The sequence below is a fragment of the Belonocnema kinseyi genome, chromosome 2 (assembly GCF_010883055.1).
Source record: "Belonocnema kinseyi isolate 2016_QV_RU_SX_M_011 chromosome 2, B_treatae_v1, whole genome shotgun sequence".
Lineage (NCBI taxonomy): Eukaryota > Metazoa > Arthropoda > Insecta > Hymenoptera > Cynipidae > Belonocnema > Belonocnema kinseyi.
The window spans coordinates 141556689-141574873 of record NC_046658.1 but is presented as its reverse complement, the minus strand read 5'-3'; the positions used below and the strand labels follow the sequence as shown (position 1 = coordinate 141574873).

The following is an 18185-nucleotide window of genomic DNA, read 5'->3' as shown; positions in this document are numbered from 1 at the left end:
TATGTAAATATTGTAAATATATTTAATATAATATTAAATTTTTATTAAATATAAATATATTGTAAATATATATAAACAATATGTATAAACAACTTTAATCAGTTTAAAAGATGTTTGAAAATTTTTAAAGCATATTAAATATAATAAAAAGTTTTTAAATAATGTACAAATTTTTTTTAAATTTTGACACTTTAAGTGATTTCACAAATGAACAAAAAAGAATCCGGAACATTTTAAGACCATTTTTTTCTTTAATAAAATTAAGAACACTTTAAAATTCCCACATTCTAAATTCCTTAATATCATAAATTGTTGAAAATTTGATTATTTGTGAATTTTCTAAAACGCCACGTTTTTTTGTTCCATTTTTTTTTATTTATTTTTGTTTAGTATCAGGAGTTCTATTTTTCAAAATTTCGCAGTTACCCCGTGAAAATTTTGAAAGATGTTTTCAAATTTTAGGAAAAATGAAATTCGTTCTACATTGAATTTGATAAAAATTATATTTCGAAGTAGATTAACATTTTTTAAAACAATTTGTTATTATGTTGGCGTTTTTCATGGAAAATCGGTGTTTTTAGTAAAATTAATTAGACTTCAAAAAGGATAACAAATTTTCGTATAATTGTGGGTTTTTTTACAATTTTCTAGTAAAAAAATTTCTTTATTCCTCAAAAATGTATTATTTTTTATTTACAAACAATTACTTTCAATAATACATAGTTCTATTAACAGTGATGATTGACAGATTAGTGATTTTCAATAACAATAACAAGTTAAAAATATTGCTTGAAAAAATTTTTGTACCAATATTATTAAAACTTTACTTTATAAGCATGTCTGTACGTCATTAAATTTTAAATAATAATTAATTAATATTTATAACGTTTACTTGTAATCTTTTTAAGCATTCATAGCTTGTATGAATGCTATCTCTTGGAAACGGCCCTTTTGTGAGTCCTAAAAAATAAATTTTAATAAGAATTCTTGAAGAAAAGGAAACGAAATTCGAAAAATAATAAAAACGAAATATTTATTATTTACTTACGTTTAGCAAATGTGACATCTCCTTTAGAATATTATTTAAATTATCATCAACAAGTTGTCCTGACTCTTTGTCATCAATAACCAATGATTGCTTCTTATCTTGCTGTAAAAAAAAAAAATGAAAAAAAATGTACGAATTCATAGTTACAAAAATTATTATTAAAATTAAAAATTTCATATTAATTTATTTTAACAAGGAAAGATGAATTTATACCATAACACATTAATTTTCAATTCAAAACAATGAATTTCCAACAAAATATTTGAGTTTTTGACAAAATATGACTTTTCAATAAAGTAGTTGAATTTTTAAACAAATAGTCGAATTGTCAATCAACAAAAATTTAATTTCAATTAAAAACTTCTAACATTAATTTTAACTTTTAACCAAATAATTTTTTTTCGCTGACAGTTGAATTGTCAAAAAACATTTTAATTCCAAGGAATGAATTTTATGTCTATGTAGACAAATTTTAAATAAATTGAATTTTTTAACTAAATACTTGAATTTTCTACCCACAGAAGATGCAAACGAATTTTCAGGAAAACGATTAAACTTTTTTTTAAAAGTTGAATTTTGAACAAAAAAGGTGAATTTTGTACCCACAAGATTAATTTTCTTATGAAAAAGATAAATTGTTAATAAAATAAATGGATTATTAGACAAATAGTTGAATTTCCAACTGAAAAAGATCAATTTTCAACCAAAAATGAAAAAATTTAATTTTTAGTACAAAAGTTTCATTTAAAAAAAAAGTGAATTTTCAACAAAATGATCAAATTTCCAACAAAAAAAATTAATTTTTAACTGCAATGATAAACCTACCAACCAATCGGACAAATTTTCAATAAATTTTTTTAATTTTAAAATTCAAATGATGATTCTTTAATTGGAATAGTTAAAAAACTATACATAATAGTTTTAAAAAATTATTTTTTTTTCGAAAAAGAAACGAATTTTCAACAACGTGGTTGAATCTTAAACAAAAGAAGACAAATTTACCACCAAAACGTAGCGTTTTTATTTCAAAAATATGAAATTGGTACTAAAACGGATAATTTTAAATATTTTTTTTTATGAATAGTTGAATTTTCAACCTGAAAAGATCAATTTTCAACTAAATTGTCGAATATTCATTCAACAAAGATGTAACTTCAACCAAAAAGTGGAATTTTTAAACAAATTCTTGAATATTCTACCTAAAAGATGCACTTTTAACGAAATAGTTTAGTTTTCAAACAAAAAATATCAAACTTTCACAAAAATCTGTTGATATTTCGTCAATAGAAAATGCAAAAGAATTTTTGGTAAAATAATTAAAATTTTAAGAAACCAGTTAGATTTTTAAACAAAAAGGCGAATTTTCTACCGAGTAGATTAATTGTCTATTAAAAAATATTAATTTTCAACAATATACATGAATTTTTGAGAAAATAGTGGAATTTTTAACTGAAAAACATCAATTTAAAAAAAATCGAAAAGTTAAATTTTCAGTAAAAGAATTGTATTTCGAGAGAGAAAAAAAGAGATTTTCAACAAAGTCAAATTTCTTACAAAAAAGGAATTTTTGACGTCGAATGCATTTTTAACCCGAAAATATTAATTTTCAACTAAAAAGACGCCGTTTGAAAAAATAATTTTTCTTAACAATGTAGTTTATTTTTTACTCACGTAGTTGAATTTTCAATTTAAAAAGATCAATTTTCAATTTAAAAAGATCAATTTTCAACTAATTAGTTAAACTTTCAACGAAAGAGATTAATTTTTAACTAAAACGATGAATATTCAATTGGAATAATTAAATTTTCGGGTAACGACAATTTTTTTCAACGAATAAAACACGAATTTTTAACTAAAAAAATGAATTTTCAACAAACTAGTTGAATCTTCAACCAAAGAAGATAAATTTTTAAATAGACTGTACCATTTTTTTAACAAATAGAAAATAAAATTTGTATTAAAATGGGTGAATTTCTAGTTTAAAAAGAATTAAAAATAATAGAATCTTTCATAAACTGAATGGAACAATTTCAAAATAAAATTTCCAAATTTATTATCCTAGAGAGTTATTTAAAGTTCCTCTTATAGAAATCCTCTGACTTTTACCAGAAAGAAAAATAAAATTCATTATAATAAATATAGATACATATTTGAATACTTTGTAAATCAAAAATGTATTTTTCATCTCGAAAAACAAATTGGTAATAAAATAAAAAAAGTATTGTCTTCAAATTTCCAGCATTTTAAATTAATAATTTAAATAATTTAAACTAAATTTAATAAAATTAAATAATTTAAATAAAATAGCCTAACATATTTAAAAAGTAAATGTAATACATTACCCAAACTTCCTGCAAATCGTCTACTTTATTCTTCATGCTCGGCATAGCTGACAAGATTTTAGATTTTAGATTTTCAATTTCACTCTCTACACGATAAATATGATTTGCTACTCTCCCAGGCATTCGAGTTACAGTTGCGTGCTGAATTTTTTGTCTCTTATTTACAGTCGACTTTATTGTCGGTCTAGGATCTTGTCTTAACATTTGCTTCTGTAAAAATAGCGACATTTTATTACTAATAAAGACAGAAAAGTGCTAAGAATATCTTTATAAATTGAGTGAAAAATAAAATTGTTTCACCGAAAAAACAGAAGATAAACTTTACATCGATTTCCGACGAAAGATTCTCTGCAACAAAAATTAACTTCACAGGATAAGCTTTACACAAATATCGGTTAAACTTTCTTTTGTTTTTCCATGACAAACAAATGTTTTTTGAAAGACGCGAAGTTAGCTAAACAAAATTTTATCGCTCTAGAAAATGTCCTGCAACAAATTTTATTCTTTGTTTTTTCTGTATTAAAATATTATTAAAAGAAATCTGTATTAAATTCTCTGAGAATTTATGAGAATATCAGAATTTATTTTATTTAATTGGGAATGGTTAGACTTCGATATGCCACCTGGCGACGAAAATCCGAACTAGGAAGAATAGGTACAATTATAAAGATGCATTTGAATTTGAGTATAAAAGAGTTTTAACGATTTTCTTTTTGGAATTTAAAGTATTTATTGGATACTAAAAATAAGTATTTATCCAAAGCAAAGGATTTTATACATAATTTACATTTTATACAGTGAAAAAACACATTTTTTGCAAAAACTATTTTTCTAAAAAAAACATTTGTTTTACTATTCACTGTGATTTTCAACATATTATAAACTTAAATGGACTTATTGGACACTTACATGAAATAGTTATTTTCTTTTAAAAAGCTTAACTATTTCGCAGAAAATTAACTTTTTTTTAAAATTTATATTTTGGTGTTGAAAAATGAATTGAAATATTTTTTGGATTAAAGTTCGACTTATAAGACAAAATTTGTTTTTTAACACAAATTCATCTGTTTTAGTACAAAATTGATATTTTTAAAATAAAAATGCAACTAGTTTGTAGAGAATTGAACCATTTTGTTAAAAATTCATCCTTTTTCGTGGAAAAATTCGTCTTTTTCGATTGAGATGTCAAGTTTTTTCGTAGAAACTTATTTTTTTGTTACGAAAATTCATAAGATTAATTAAACCAAAAAGGATTAATTTTTTTACCAAAATGGATGAATTTTCAACCAGACATTTAAGTTTTTAATTAAAAAAAAATCTTCAACCAGAAATTGAAGTTAAATTTTCGGTTAAAAAAATTATTTATCAACCAAGATAAAAAAGAATTGCGAAAAAAGGGTTACATTTTTAACCGAAGTGATGAATTTGTCAACTAGCATTAACAAAAACGGTTAAGTTTTTAAGTGTCGAGTTTTTATTAAAACTGATAAAAATGTATGCAAAAAAATTAATCTTTTACAAAGTAGTTCAATTTTCAACCAATTAGTTGAATTTTCAACCAAAAAAAAATCTTAATTTTAAAGAAAAGACAAAAAAATATAAAAAAAGAAACAGTCGAATTTAATCAAAAAATAGGAGTTTTCAACTAAAAAGGATTTTTCACTCAAGATAGAGAAGAAATTTCCATCAAAATACAAACTCATCTGTTTTAGTACAAAATTTTCTTTTATGGATAAAAATGCAACTGTTTGGCAGATAATTGAACTGTTTTTTTGAAAATTTATTTTTTTAATTTAAAACTTCATCTGTTATAGAAGAAATTTCATTTTTTTGTATGAAAATGCAAATTTTTGGTTAAAAATCGTTCTTCTTTACTTGATAATGCGACTAATTTGTTTGAAACATTTAGTTGAGTCGCTTTTTTAAAAAATCACTTTTTTTGTTAATGATTTATATTTTAAGTTGAAAAGTTATCTCGTTGATTAAAAGTTTAATTATCTTGTCATAAATTAATCTTTTTAAATTGCAAATTCAACTAATGCGGTCAAAGTTAAACTACATTGTGAAATTTTTTTCAACGCTTATGCCCGGTTGAAAGTTTAATTTTTTAGAGGGAAATAATTCTTTTTGTTTGTTTAGAATTCATTTTTTAACAGAACATAGAACTTTTCGATTTTTTAAGATTGACATTTTTTATTTAAAAATTCGCGTTTTTTGTAAAAAAAATTATTTTTTAGTATGGAAATAGCATTTTTGTAAAGAAAATTTGTCTTCTGGTTTGAAGGTTCAATAATTTAGATAATCTTTTATTTAGGTTTTGAGTGAAAAATCTTTATTTTTTGGAAATTCGTCTTTCTGGTTTCAAAATCCTTTTCTTTTTTTGTGTAAACTTCATTCTTTTTTTATTAAAATATCAACTATAACAGTTTTTCGTTGGCAATTTATCTTTTTAGGTTGAATATTCAACTATTATATTAAAAATTTAATTATTTTATTAAAAATTTCAGTATTTTGTTAAAGAGTTATCTTTTAAAGTAGAAAACACTTTTTTTTGTCTCAAATAAATGAATGAATTTGAAAATTTTAAATTTGTATATGAAACACTTTAATTCCTGAATATGTCTGAGCTGGAAAATAATTCATATTCAACCGTTGATATAACCTGAACAATAAAAATATTGTTAAAAATCGAAAATTCTTAAATTCTCTTAAATTCGTTTCTCTTAGTAGAGTTCTGCCACAACTTCCCACTGTTTTGATTGGCTACGATTAAACCGGAACCAGAAGTGATGAAAAGCGCGCGATTTTTAAACGAAATTTTGCAAGAAATTTATAATTTCGAAGAATAAACTGAGCAAGAAGATAACATAATATATAAACATATCAAAACTTTATGAAATATACGAAAATAGAAATATTGAGAAAAAAACTATTCCATTTGGTGTTTAAAAGTTAGTTTTCTTAGTTGAAAATTCAGGTATTTTGATTAAAATACGTCTTTCTGCGAAGAAAATTAATCTTCTGAGGAAAATGTAATTATTTTTATAAATTTTTGTTTTTTGATTAAAAGAATAATTTTTTTCATTGGAAATTTTCAAGGAAGGTCCGCAAAAATTCGTAGTTTTGTACACGATTGGACCCCGAAATATATCTTATTTATCATTCTTGTATTTTGTGAATTTGAGTATTTTTTGGTAGAAAATTAATCTTCTTGGTTACAATATTTTGTTGAAAACTCGTTTTTTGTTTAATTGAAAAGACATTTTTTCAATGGTTATTTAATTATCGACATTTGGTTGAAAAGTGATCTTTTCTTAAGTGAAAGGTACATCATTTTTATTAAAAATGTATTTCTTTCGTTGAAAATTGATTTATTTTGTTCAAAATTCGGCTTTTATTGTTTGAAAACATTTCTTCAACTGAATGTTTAACTATTTTATGTTTGATTTGAAATTTATCATTTGAAAATTAAACTATTTTGTTGAAAATTCATGTACGTCTTTCGTGAAAAATTCGTTTTTTTTTAACATTAATATTCTTGATTAAAAATTTATTTCTTTGGTTGAAAATTCAACTATTTTTGTAGACAATGAATGCTCGTTTTTGAACATTCATGTTTTTCGGTGAAAGATTAATCATTTTCGTTAAAAATTTGGTTCTCTGCCTTAAAATTTATTTATTTTGTTGAAAATTTATCTTTTAGATAGAAAAAAATCGTCTTCGTTAGAAATTCAACTATTTGGTTAAAAATTCAGTTTATCAGGTAAAGATTTATCATTTTCTTTAAAAAATTTTTTTTTGTAGAAAATTAATCTTTCTTATTAAAAATTCATATATTTTAATAGAGATTTCTGGTTTTTTGGTAAAAGTTTATCTTGTTGGTTAGAATTTGAACCAATTTCTTAGGAATTTATTTTTTTGTAGACAAAATTCAAAATTTTAGTTCAAATTTATCTTTTTTCTTAAAGATGTAGTAGAAACATATTTTTAATCTAAAGTTTTAAGTTTGAAATCGAACTTTTTCGTTGAAAAATCGTCATCTTCGGTTGAAAATTAATTTTTTTACTAAAGAAATGTACTATTTCACTTTTGGTTTAAAATATCAAATTTACCTTATTTTTAGTTGAAAATTCGACTTTCTTGATGGAACATTATACTTTTTGTTTGAAGATTCATCCTTTTAGTAGAAAATTAATTTTTTTCATTAAAAATTTATTTTCTTGACTGAAAATATAAATATTCCATGGTTGAAAATTTAAGTTTTTTAGTTAAAAAATCATGTTTTTTTTTTTTTAAATCCTATTTTCTGCTAAAAAGTATTGTTGTTTTATTCTGGATATTTTTTCTTGTTTCTAAACACCACTAAACACAATTTATCGGTGAATTGTCATCTAAAACCGAGTTAACTTTCCTTTCCCCTCTATAATCGTATATCAGTCGTATATATTTCAATGGATGCACAGAACAAATAAAACAAACAAATCAAATCGGTATACCTGTGGTTCAATTCCCAGCGGAATGAAGATCTTTTGTCAGAAAAAATTGAATTTTTAAATAATATTTTTGAAATACACTAAACTCCCGCGATAAGAACGTCAGCTTTACGATATTCATAGGATTTAAGTCCTCATTCAAGCAGAATTAAGGCCGCTCTTTGAGCGTGTTAATTGCATCAGGTTGCGTCATGCGCCCGTATACAACAGAAATGGTTCAAGCGACCCTGCCTGTTTACGTTTCGATTCTCTCGATTTAGAATGAATGTCACTTGAAGCCATACATGAAACCGTTCTTATATCGGGAGTTAAGTGTAAAAAAATTATTCTTCTCTTACTGGTTTTACATTGGAGGGGCCGGGCTTAGAAACTATTTTTTCATCAGGAAATCTTTTAGCTTTTTGTGTTGCATAGCCTCTGATTTTCTGCTGTATCACTGGATTATAGGCACCTGGCGCTGGTGTATCGCCTTAAAAAAAAGGCATCGTTTGAATTGATTTTTTTAGCACGTAGCCCGGAATTATTGATTCGAGTTAAGAGATACGTAAAAGTGTCTAGGACTGGATTTATAGGTCATAAAAAGTCCTTTAAGACACCTCTTGCTAGAACACTTAGAACACTTAGTTTACGAGAAATTAATTTGTTAATTAAATTCTCGTTTTTTAGGACAAGCGACGGTTTGATTGAATTTACTTTATAGAAAATGTTTTAATCCCTTTTTTTATAAGTCCTTAAATTGAAAGGTTCAAAATATTGCTGAATATTTTTCTGGTATTCGAATTCCAAAATTAGCGTAGTGGGTGAGGGGCCGATTTTGTTAAATTTAACAATTTAATTTTTGATTTTTCCTGAAAAATGCCTCGAAGTTTTTTTATTGTCTAAACAATACATTGCTGAAACAATATACTCAAACATGTGAGCTACAGATAAACTTGAGTATTTATTTAAATAAATTGTTTAAAAACAATTAGGTATATATAATTAAGGGAGAAAAAAGTTTCATTTTAAAGTCGGATGCTCTACACATTATGCCCAAATTAAAAAAACAATCATAATTTAATACAGTTCTGCCAAATTGTTAATCAACGTTTTTAAAGAAATATTTGTTTACAACTAATCTTGCGCACCTAGAATATTGGTAAAAAAATTATTGCTAACCTCCTTCCTCAGCGCTTATACCGGATTTTTTACTGATTTTTCGGAAAATTTTAAGCATGAAAAATTTATTGTTTATAACAATTAATTATTAAAAAATACAAAAAAATTATTTATCCCAAAAGCAGTTTTCCTTAAAGAACAACTTTCTCGAGTTTGATTTACGAAGTGAATTTTTGACTGATTTTTGTTGGGAAGCTTTTATTTACAAAATTCTGCCCCCTCCCCAAAGATATTTTTGTAATTCGAATTTCAAAAAAATGGTTCCTGAATAATTTTAACCCTCCAGTTTTAGGATCTAAAAAACAAATCGGATTTAAATATTTTTCATTAAAATAACTATGAAATCTTAAAAAAAGCGTATGCTTCTCCGAAAGCCACTTTTATTAATTAACAAATTAATTTCACCTGAAATATTAGACAAAAAGTTTTCTAATTAGGGCTATTTTAAAGAAATTGTTTTGTCTCACAAATCCAGTCCCATGTACTTTTGATTTATTTCTTAGCCGGAAGCAAGAAAAATAAAATTAAAAATCACTTTTATGTCAGATTTCTCACCGTGAAATAACAAATTTTTTTTCGATTCATCACCCCCATAAGTCTATTTTCTAGGGTACCAAAAATGATTATTTTTAATTATTATTTTTAAATTTGTTCCTGTTTAAACGAATTTGTCTTTTTCGTCCTGTTTTCAAGAAACTTCTTTTTTTTCTTTTTTTTTTTTGCTGAGATGCAAACTGAATTACTATAATCCAATAAGAAAATCGAACTATTTTTTGTTGAAAGTTTGTTATTGTTGAAAAGTCTACCTAATAATAAATTTTTTGTTCGGAAGTCTTTTTGTCTTAAAAATTTGATAGAAAATTAAACTTTTTGGCAAATTAAACTGTTTTGTAGATAATTCGTCTTTTTTCTTAAAAATAAGATAATTTGGTAGAAAAGTAAACTATTGGGTTGAAATTGATTATTTTGACTAAAAAGTAATATTTTTGGTTGAGAATTCAACTATTTTGGTGGAAAATTCAACTTTTTGATTGAAAATCCAACTGTTTTGTGAATAATTCGTCTTTTTATCTTAAAAGTGCATTTATTTGGTAGAATTATTATTTTTAGGTTGCTAGAAATAAATAGAACAATATTTTGATGAAACACTTAAGGCGTTTTAAAATATTTGTTTATTCACACAAATATTGAAGTTACCTAATGTGAATACTAATTTTTATTCACCAATCCAAAACATTTTTCTAATGCATTAAAGAATAGAAAATAATATTAATGATGAAGTAACATAAAAATGCCATAACACTATTTGTTTAAAGTTCTGGAACCCTTTAATTCGAGTTGAAATTAAATTCTCTGAATTGATAACAAGAAAATGAGTATTATCAGTTTGTTTTCAATGGTATATGAATATAATTGTTTATGAGATTATTAAGAATATTAAACAAAATTGTTTGTACATTTTATAGGATTTTACAAAATTATAGGAAAAACTTGAGTCCTTTAAAAGATATGTTGAGAAGTTTTAGAAGTTTGAAAGAAATCGAGAAATATTTGATAAATTTCGGAAATGTTTCCTTATGTCCTATAATCTTTTAAATTTTTTCGGAAATTTTAAGACAATTTTTTGATGTTCTTGAAATCTTTCGAAAATCTTTTATAGCTCCTAAAGTTTATTTAGAAAATTTTTAGGAATCCATATTATTTCTAAAAATCTTCAAAAGTTTTAAATTCTTTTTGTATCTTTTCAATTCGAAATATTTCTTGAATTTGTTCGATTTTCCACATATTTTCCACACACACACGAACGCACACACACACGCGCGCGCGCGCCCGCTCAAGCACATTTTTTGTAAAGTTTAATCTTACAGAATTGATAAATTTGGTTTGAAAATCTTCTACCCTCTTTTTCAATATTTTAGGAAATATTCTAATAGGTTTAGAAACCTTTTTTAATTTTCTTTCAAAAGTTCATTTTTCAAAATAAAAAAATCATTTAAAATATTCACATGAATATTAAGAAAATTTTTTGTTAGTCTTGCCAGACCTTCTAAGTAAGCCTTGTTCTTCTACGAGAAACTTCAAAATAAATAATAATTTTAATTCATCCTTAAATTATTTTGAAGAATTCAAGAAAAAGTCAGAAGCCTTTTGATAATTATTAAAAATTTGGGGAGATTGAATTTTTTGAAAACTTCGGGGAAATATTTAAATGTTTTAGGTTTTATATTTCAGAAATAAGTTTAAGTTTCGAAGATTTCAAAATGTTTGGGAGAAGAATATGGAATGAAAAAAAAATTGAGTAGGCTTAAGAGATATTCAGAAATTTTAAAACTATTCAAAAATAATTAAGGTTTGTAAAGACTTTTTAGGAATTTGTAAGGTTTCACGAAAGTAAAAAAGAATCGGTTCCCCGGAAAAATTACAATAAGAAAATGAAAAAAAGCAAAAATTGACATTTCTAATTAATTAATTAAAATTTCTAGGAATATTTAAAAGATTATGCGCCAGTCTTTTTAGAATTAAATTTTGAGTGCTTTCCCAAAATTTTAAGATAAATTTGAAGCATTTAAAAATATTTTCATTAATTGAAGACGTTTTCAATAGATTAGGAATATTTAAAAACTTGGTAATATTTCCTAAAATGTATAAAATATTTCTTAACTTCTTCCAAACTTCTAAAATTCTTAAACATCTTTTTAAAAGATTCGAATTTTTCCTATTATTTTGTAAAATTATATAAAATAAAAAAAAATCATTAAGACTTCTAGAATTTTTTCGACACATCTGGTAATAAAAAACCTTGTTTAATTTTTTCAAGAATCTTATACAAATTATATTTATACAAATTTAAAAACAAACTGATAATACTTATTTTCTTGTTCTCAATATTTGAAATTTAATTCCAGCTCGAATTTAAGTGTTCAAAAAATTTGAAAAAATAAATATTTAAAAAAAAATTGTTTTATTATATTATTATTATTTATATTATTTTTTATTTTTTTATGGAAAAAATTAACTTACTCTGAACGTCATTAAATCTGCGAATTTTTGCCTTGCTGAACATTTTGAATATAATTTTTGCTCACAAATATCACTTTTTCGTCAACCGAACTACATAAATTATTTTATTCGGTTTTGTATCAAACCTGTGGTGACTTTTGCTCACGACCATCACAATCGAACTGAATGTGAAAATAAACCTGGCCTCTCGTCCCGATTTGTTTACATTTTTGAATTTTGTGGTTTCCTTTCTGTTTTCTTCTAACGGACATACAAGAAAGGTCACCAATACCACTATCTAATTTTCAGAAATCCTTATAATTTAAGGATGTATACTACGTACAATCAATCTCAACAGTTGCATATCTTTAAAATGATTTATAAAATCGACAAAAAAAGGATCTATTATTAATTTCTGTAAATCTTGATTCTACAATTTCTATTTAAAATTTAAACTATGATTGTTTATAACAATAATAAATATATATGATTTCTTAATTGTTTAAAAAAATAAAATTAACCCAAATAGAAATTTAGATAATCCTTCGAAGAAAAAAATGAGACCTTGATCATTAGGACTAAATAAAAATTGTAACTTTTTCCTAAGGAGAAATGAAAAACTAAACCTTTAAACAACTACCGTTAAATAAACAATATTAACCTGAATTATTATTTTCTGAAGTGTGATTATAAGCCTCTATTAAAATTTACAGAAATTAATAATAGATCTTTTTTTGTTGAGTTTATAAATTATTTAAAAATAGGCAACATTTGAGATTGATTGTACGTACACTGCATTATTCGAGATATTTAATTCGAAGACAGAATAGCCCATAAATGTAATGAAAAATAATAAGCTCCTTGAATAAAATTTTTAGATATTAAGAATAATATTTTCCAGCAAGTAATTTAGGATATCATTGAAAGTTAGAATAGTAACAATTGATTTTAGAAATAAAATTTTAAATTAAGAATGAAGAAATAAATCAATCTTTTTTGTTTTCTGAAATTTCGAAATATTTGTCTACTTTTCACTCTGAGTGAGTTATTAATCAATTCAATTTTACAAAAATTATGATTTAAACAAATAATTACTGTTTATAAGTACCTGTTTCTCTAATAATTCTAGATAATTGCGGTTTTTTTCCTGAAATTTTTAACTTTTTATCTAGTAAAATAATAAATAAAATCACGAAATAATTAAAAGTCAATTCCACCAGAATTTTGGCCTTTTTGGGCTCTTGAAATCCGCAAAAAGTTTCCCAAAAACAACCCTAAACTTCCCAAATCAATCCCCAATCAACAAATCAACAGCCCAAAAAATCTCAGAAATATGTCGTTATTGAATTTGTAAAAAAAAATCAGATTTTTTGAAGGGAGTAATTTAGGAAGTTGAGGGTTGTTTTGGGAGATTTTTTTTTGTTGATTTCAAGAGCCCAAAAATTTTAATAGGTGTCGAAAAAAGTTCAGAATTCTGAGCTAAATAAAATTAATTATTAAGTTATTCCAAGTTAAAAATAGAAAAATCCACAACTTTTCGTCGTCCCGCAAAGAGAATATTATAAACCTTAGTAATACATTTTTCAAAAAATTATTTTTCAAAAAATTATTTTTGTTAAATTCAATTAACTATTATTTCACTCCAATTACAAGGGGAACAGAAAGTAAAAAATTACAACAAAAAACTAAACTATCTAGCATTACTACAGAAGATACATGTAAACAATAGTAATTGGTTTAAACAATTATTTTTCTTAAATTTCATCATTGAAAGAAAAATAAAAAAAAATAGGAAAAAATGCAACTTTTTATCTTTATTCTAAGAAAAAATGTTTAAGAACTATAATAAAATGTTTAAACAATGTATGGAAGCAACTAATTATTAATTGAATTATATTATAAGCGGTTAATTTTTGATTTTTCTTTTAATAATTTGAACTCCTTTTCACATCGACAAGAAAAATGGGAAAACTCTCAATTTTTCGAAAATTCTTAGGGAAAAGTCAGGAAATTTTGAAAGTGGTGATGAATTTATTTTTTGACCGGGAATTTTATAAATTTTTATTTAAAAAATCTGTCCAACTCTGATTCCAACCGTTTTTTTTTAAATAATTAGTTAAAATGATAGCTTCTTCAATTATGATATCTTTCGGTTTAGAATGCGTAATTAAAAAAATTTTCACTTTACAAATTTTTCATTTTAGATTTTTAATTCTTAAGCGTACATTTTAATTTAAAGAATTTAAAAATGCAGTTTTAAAGGTTTAATAGATTAACAACTAGAAGCGTTTAAAATCGAACATTTTGGATAAAAAAACATTTTAGTTGATAAACTGTGAATAGACATTAATTATTCTTTAAATTGAACTGTACTTTATGATTTAAAAAGTAAATAATAATTAATTTTACGAGACGATTAGAAATCAGTTCAGAATTTTTGGATTTCCAGATTTTTTAACGTTAAAAATGAACTGTTTAAATTGGATAGTCTTATTAGTTAAACAAATGTTAATGCCCAATTGAAACTTTATAAATTATTTTCAATTTTAGCATAACTTTAAAATATTATATTCATAATTCAAGGCTCTTATTATATTTCAAATAGTATTTCAGTGTCAAATATTCAATGTTTAAACCATTAAATTCGAAGTTTTCTAATTAAGAAAAAGAACAATTGCTTAATATTTAGAAATATATGACTGTTAATTCAAAATTAGAAATTGTAATTTTAAGTAAAAATTCAAAATTAATATACAGTTTGAAATAAGTTGAAATAATTTAAAGGAAGTCTCTAAGTGTACAGACAAAATCCGGCTATTCTTACCAAAATTTCGGTGCGAATAGTCAACTGCCTAATTTAAAACCAAATATAGATTTTGGAAAATTTTGAACCAAAAATATAGAAGCCTTTTAAGAATTTTGAAAGGTTTCAGAAGAATAAAAAACGTTTCGTAGGAAAATTGAAAGCGATTTTTCGTTTTGAAAAATTAATTTTTGAAGAGTATTAAAACAAACCGACCCCGAAAAAAAAGCCGGGAAATGACCGGGAGTTTCTCTCTTTGATTAAAAAGACCACCCTGTAAACAGTTTCCTGTTGCCATTAGGACGCCGGATATTTTCTTTTCACCAAGAAAGTAAACTCGAACTTCGAAGACACGAGATGCTCCAGAATCGGGAACTCCAAACATGCAAGCGTGAAAGGAGCTCCCACCCCTGCGACGTTTAGATTTCGGGGATAATATGCGAGAACGCACACAGGCTTACTACGCGCACAGGCCTACTGCGCGCACGCGCAAGTCGAATTCAAGTCATGCGCGCGCCAGTCTCTCAAATAGGGCGGGGGTACAGGGAAAAAATTCCGCTCGCTTCTTTGGAGTCAGGCGCTCGTATCTGTGGAACGTTCACATCTTTAAAGCTCGTATGTTTGGAGTTTGAGTGTAGTTATGTGAGGAAATATGAAATACTGGTCAAGGAAAAGTCAGCGAATGTTCAAAATAAAGCTTTGCGGAAACTATATTCATCTGACTATGAGAAATGCATGATGAGAAGTGGCGTGAAATGCACTGTTGTAGAGCATGCTTCATGCGTAATCAAAAATGATAATCATTTTTTCTTTAATTGTTGAACGTATAAAAAATATTAAGAGCCCTCCTTATCTAAAAGTTCAAATCTAGAATGATTTTCCAAAAATTATTATTCAAGATTATTAAAAATTAGACTCTTTGCCACTAATTTCATCAATTTAATTGTAAATTATAAATGAAAAAACGATTTTCTTTTTATAACAGGTGCAATATGGAGACCAGTAGGATTGTCTCTGGTGTATTTGACACTAATGTTCTGCTCCCCGATGATATCAATTCCCACCCACAAATCTATGAAAGGCCACACCGGACGATTTCTCAAAGCCTGCTTGTGCCTATCATTCCTGGTCGCCTTGACGCAGATTACGTTTCACATAGTTTTATTAGCACTACCTCCATATGGACACTTTCTTCAAAATTGTAAGTCAAATGTTTTTCTACCTATTCATTCATATTTAAATATGTAAACCTTTAATAATCCGGTAGCATCTAACACTTCTATATGCATTAACAGGTGCCCGCGATTACTCTTTTTCAAAATGTCCAAAAAAGGCCCCTGATTAAGAATATCTTGGGCAGATTTTAGAAATTTGGTTTAATTTTTGTTTAAACAATTTTTCTAAATAAAAATGTAAAAAATGTATTTTTGATGAATATACGCTCCCATAGGAAAATATCGCGAGAGTGAAAAGTTTTATTTTGTGCCTTAGATTATTAAAAAAAATTTTAATCGATTTTCTTAATTAAGAATTTTTGTTAATATCCATAGTTATAAACAATAAGGCGCAGGTATCGAAAATGCTATCCAAGATAATTATATTGTTTATGGTAAAATTAAGGATATAAGAAGAGGCATTCGCTAATAACTTAATAATTGTGGCATTCATAGACAGTGTACACGGAAAGAAGTTTGATAGAGCCGCTCACACAGAACAACTTCACTGATTCAGGGGAACCATTACCCCGAACAGTGTCCCCAATCTTGGGAACTTTTTAAACTGCGCTAGCGTCGCGCCGATCAGGCGCCGACAACCCGATTGGTCACTTTTTGCGCTCTGAGTTTTAATTATATAAATATTCAGATTTAATATTTATAATAAATAATTCAATTATAATGAAAAAGAGGTTATGAATTATGAGTTCAGAGAAATAAATCATTCCCAATGATTAATCTCGTCTCTGTCGAGTCTTAAAATTAAAATTTTGTTCATTTCCGACAACGTCACTTAAAATAAAATTACTAAAATTATCAAAAATGGATTAAGAACAATTAATTACTGCACTGATAAATGTTATATTATACATTTTGTAATAACTTGAAGAAGACCTGGATTACAAGAAAGTGACACAATATTCGCTAAATATATAAATACTAATATTTTTTTACTGAAAACTAAAACTGCTTGATTAGTCCAAAATTCTAATTTAGGATGAAGAAATTACTTTTTCTGCGTTTTCCAATCATAAATATTAAATATTAAATCTGAATATTTATATAATTTAAACTCAGCGCGCAAATAGTGACCAATCGGGTTGCCGGCGCCTGGTCAGCGCGACACAAGCGCAGTTAAAAAAGTTCCCAACATTGGGAACACTGCTGAAGCAAGCCGAACCCTTTGATCAGCAGTATAGTCGAGCCGTTCTGTACTCACGGCGCTTGCGGCATAGTTCCGCGATTGCGCAGCTTAGAAAAATATAGCATCCAGATTTCGAAGCGGCTGATCTGCGTAAGTTCGGGGTAACCAGGGCCGCGAGTCTGGAGCGGACGCCAAACCAACACGAAGTGCAGTGACTTTCTCACAACTAGTGTGACGGTTTTACTTAATTCTTTTCGTGCATAATTTGAATACGCAATTTAGAGCAAAGGGAACATTTCATATCCAAATGAACAACTTTTATGACATTTTAAATTTGGTTAAAAAATACTTTGTTCATAACGATGTACATTGCAAACGGTTCGTCGTACGAATAAATTGCAAGATGCAAAAAAGTTTTTTTTTCTCAGCCATACTCAAAGTGATTTTATACATTTTTTCTGAATACATAATTAATTTGCTTCAAAAAATTCTTTTGAATAAAAATTGACTCAGATTTTTAAAAACTACTCAAGGTAGTCGTAATCAGGGCCCTTTTCTCTGACCATTTAAAACAGAGTAATCTCGAGAACCTATTAGTTCATACAGAAGTATTAGTGGCTACTAGATTATAATTGAACAATTTTTCTAAAGAAATGAAAGAATAAATTTAAATACTTTTAGGCGAACTTCTAGAAAAGATCTTCAGGCATGTGGGCTTAGTTAGGCTAGATGATGCATCGGTATTCGAAATAGTTTTTTGGTTGGCACCAGAAATAGTAGTTTTACCAACGACGCTGCTCGTGTTTTTTATTTGCCGGAAACTTACTAAGGAGCCGGAAACAGGTGACGATGAAAGTCCATCGATACAGCAATCTACAAAGAAGACTGAAGACAGATCTGCAAAAGTTAGTCCTCTGTTTTATCCCTAATCAGCTTCTCTATCGGATCGTACTTAAATTACGTAACAGTTCATGAGGGGGGGG

At 26.0% G+C, this 18185-nt stretch overlaps 2 protein-coding genes across 10 annotated transcripts in view; one reads left to right on the top strand and one right to left on the bottom strand.

The window, feature by feature from the left end:
• Positions 1 to 18185, top strand: part of LOC117168304 (piezo-type mechanosensitive ion channel component) — a 230011-nt gene that overhangs the window by 57423 nt on the left and 154403 nt on the right. For all 9 annotated transcript variants that reach the window (XM_033353858.1, XM_033353856.1, XM_033353854.1 and 6 more), the window contains exons 3-4: positions 15830 to 16045; positions 17884 to 18107. In XM_033353858.1, the coding sequence (XP_033209749.1) occupies positions 15830 to 16045; positions 17884 to 18107 (440 nt within the window). The remainder of the gene's footprint in view (positions 1 to 15829; positions 16046 to 17883; positions 18108 to 18185) is intronic.
• LOC117168305 lies at positions 664 to 12225 on the bottom strand. The gene is made up of 5 exons (XM_033353862.1): positions 12063 to 12225; positions 8222 to 8352; positions 3391 to 3600; positions 1049 to 1150; positions 664 to 960 (listed from the first exon to the last, which is right to left on the bottom strand). Exons 1-5 carry the CDS (start codon positions 12103 to 12105, stop codon positions 904 to 906), a joined length of 543 nt encoding a protein of 180 aa, XP_033209753.1. The 5' UTR covers positions 12106 to 12225; the 3' UTR covers positions 664 to 903.

Coding starts and splice junctions, on each gene's coding strand:
- LOC117168305 (XM_033353862.1), bottom strand. CDS start 12,105: ATGTTCAGCAAGGCAAAAATTCGCAGATTTAATGACGTTCAGA. Junction 3,601..8,221: donor GCCCCTCCAATGTAAAACCA/GTAAGAGAAGAA, acceptor CTATTTTTACAG/AAGCAAATGTTAAGACAAGA. Junction 961..1,048: donor AGATGTCACATTTGCTAAAC/GTAAGTAAATAA, acceptor TTTATTTTTTAG/GACTCACAAAAGGGCCGTTT.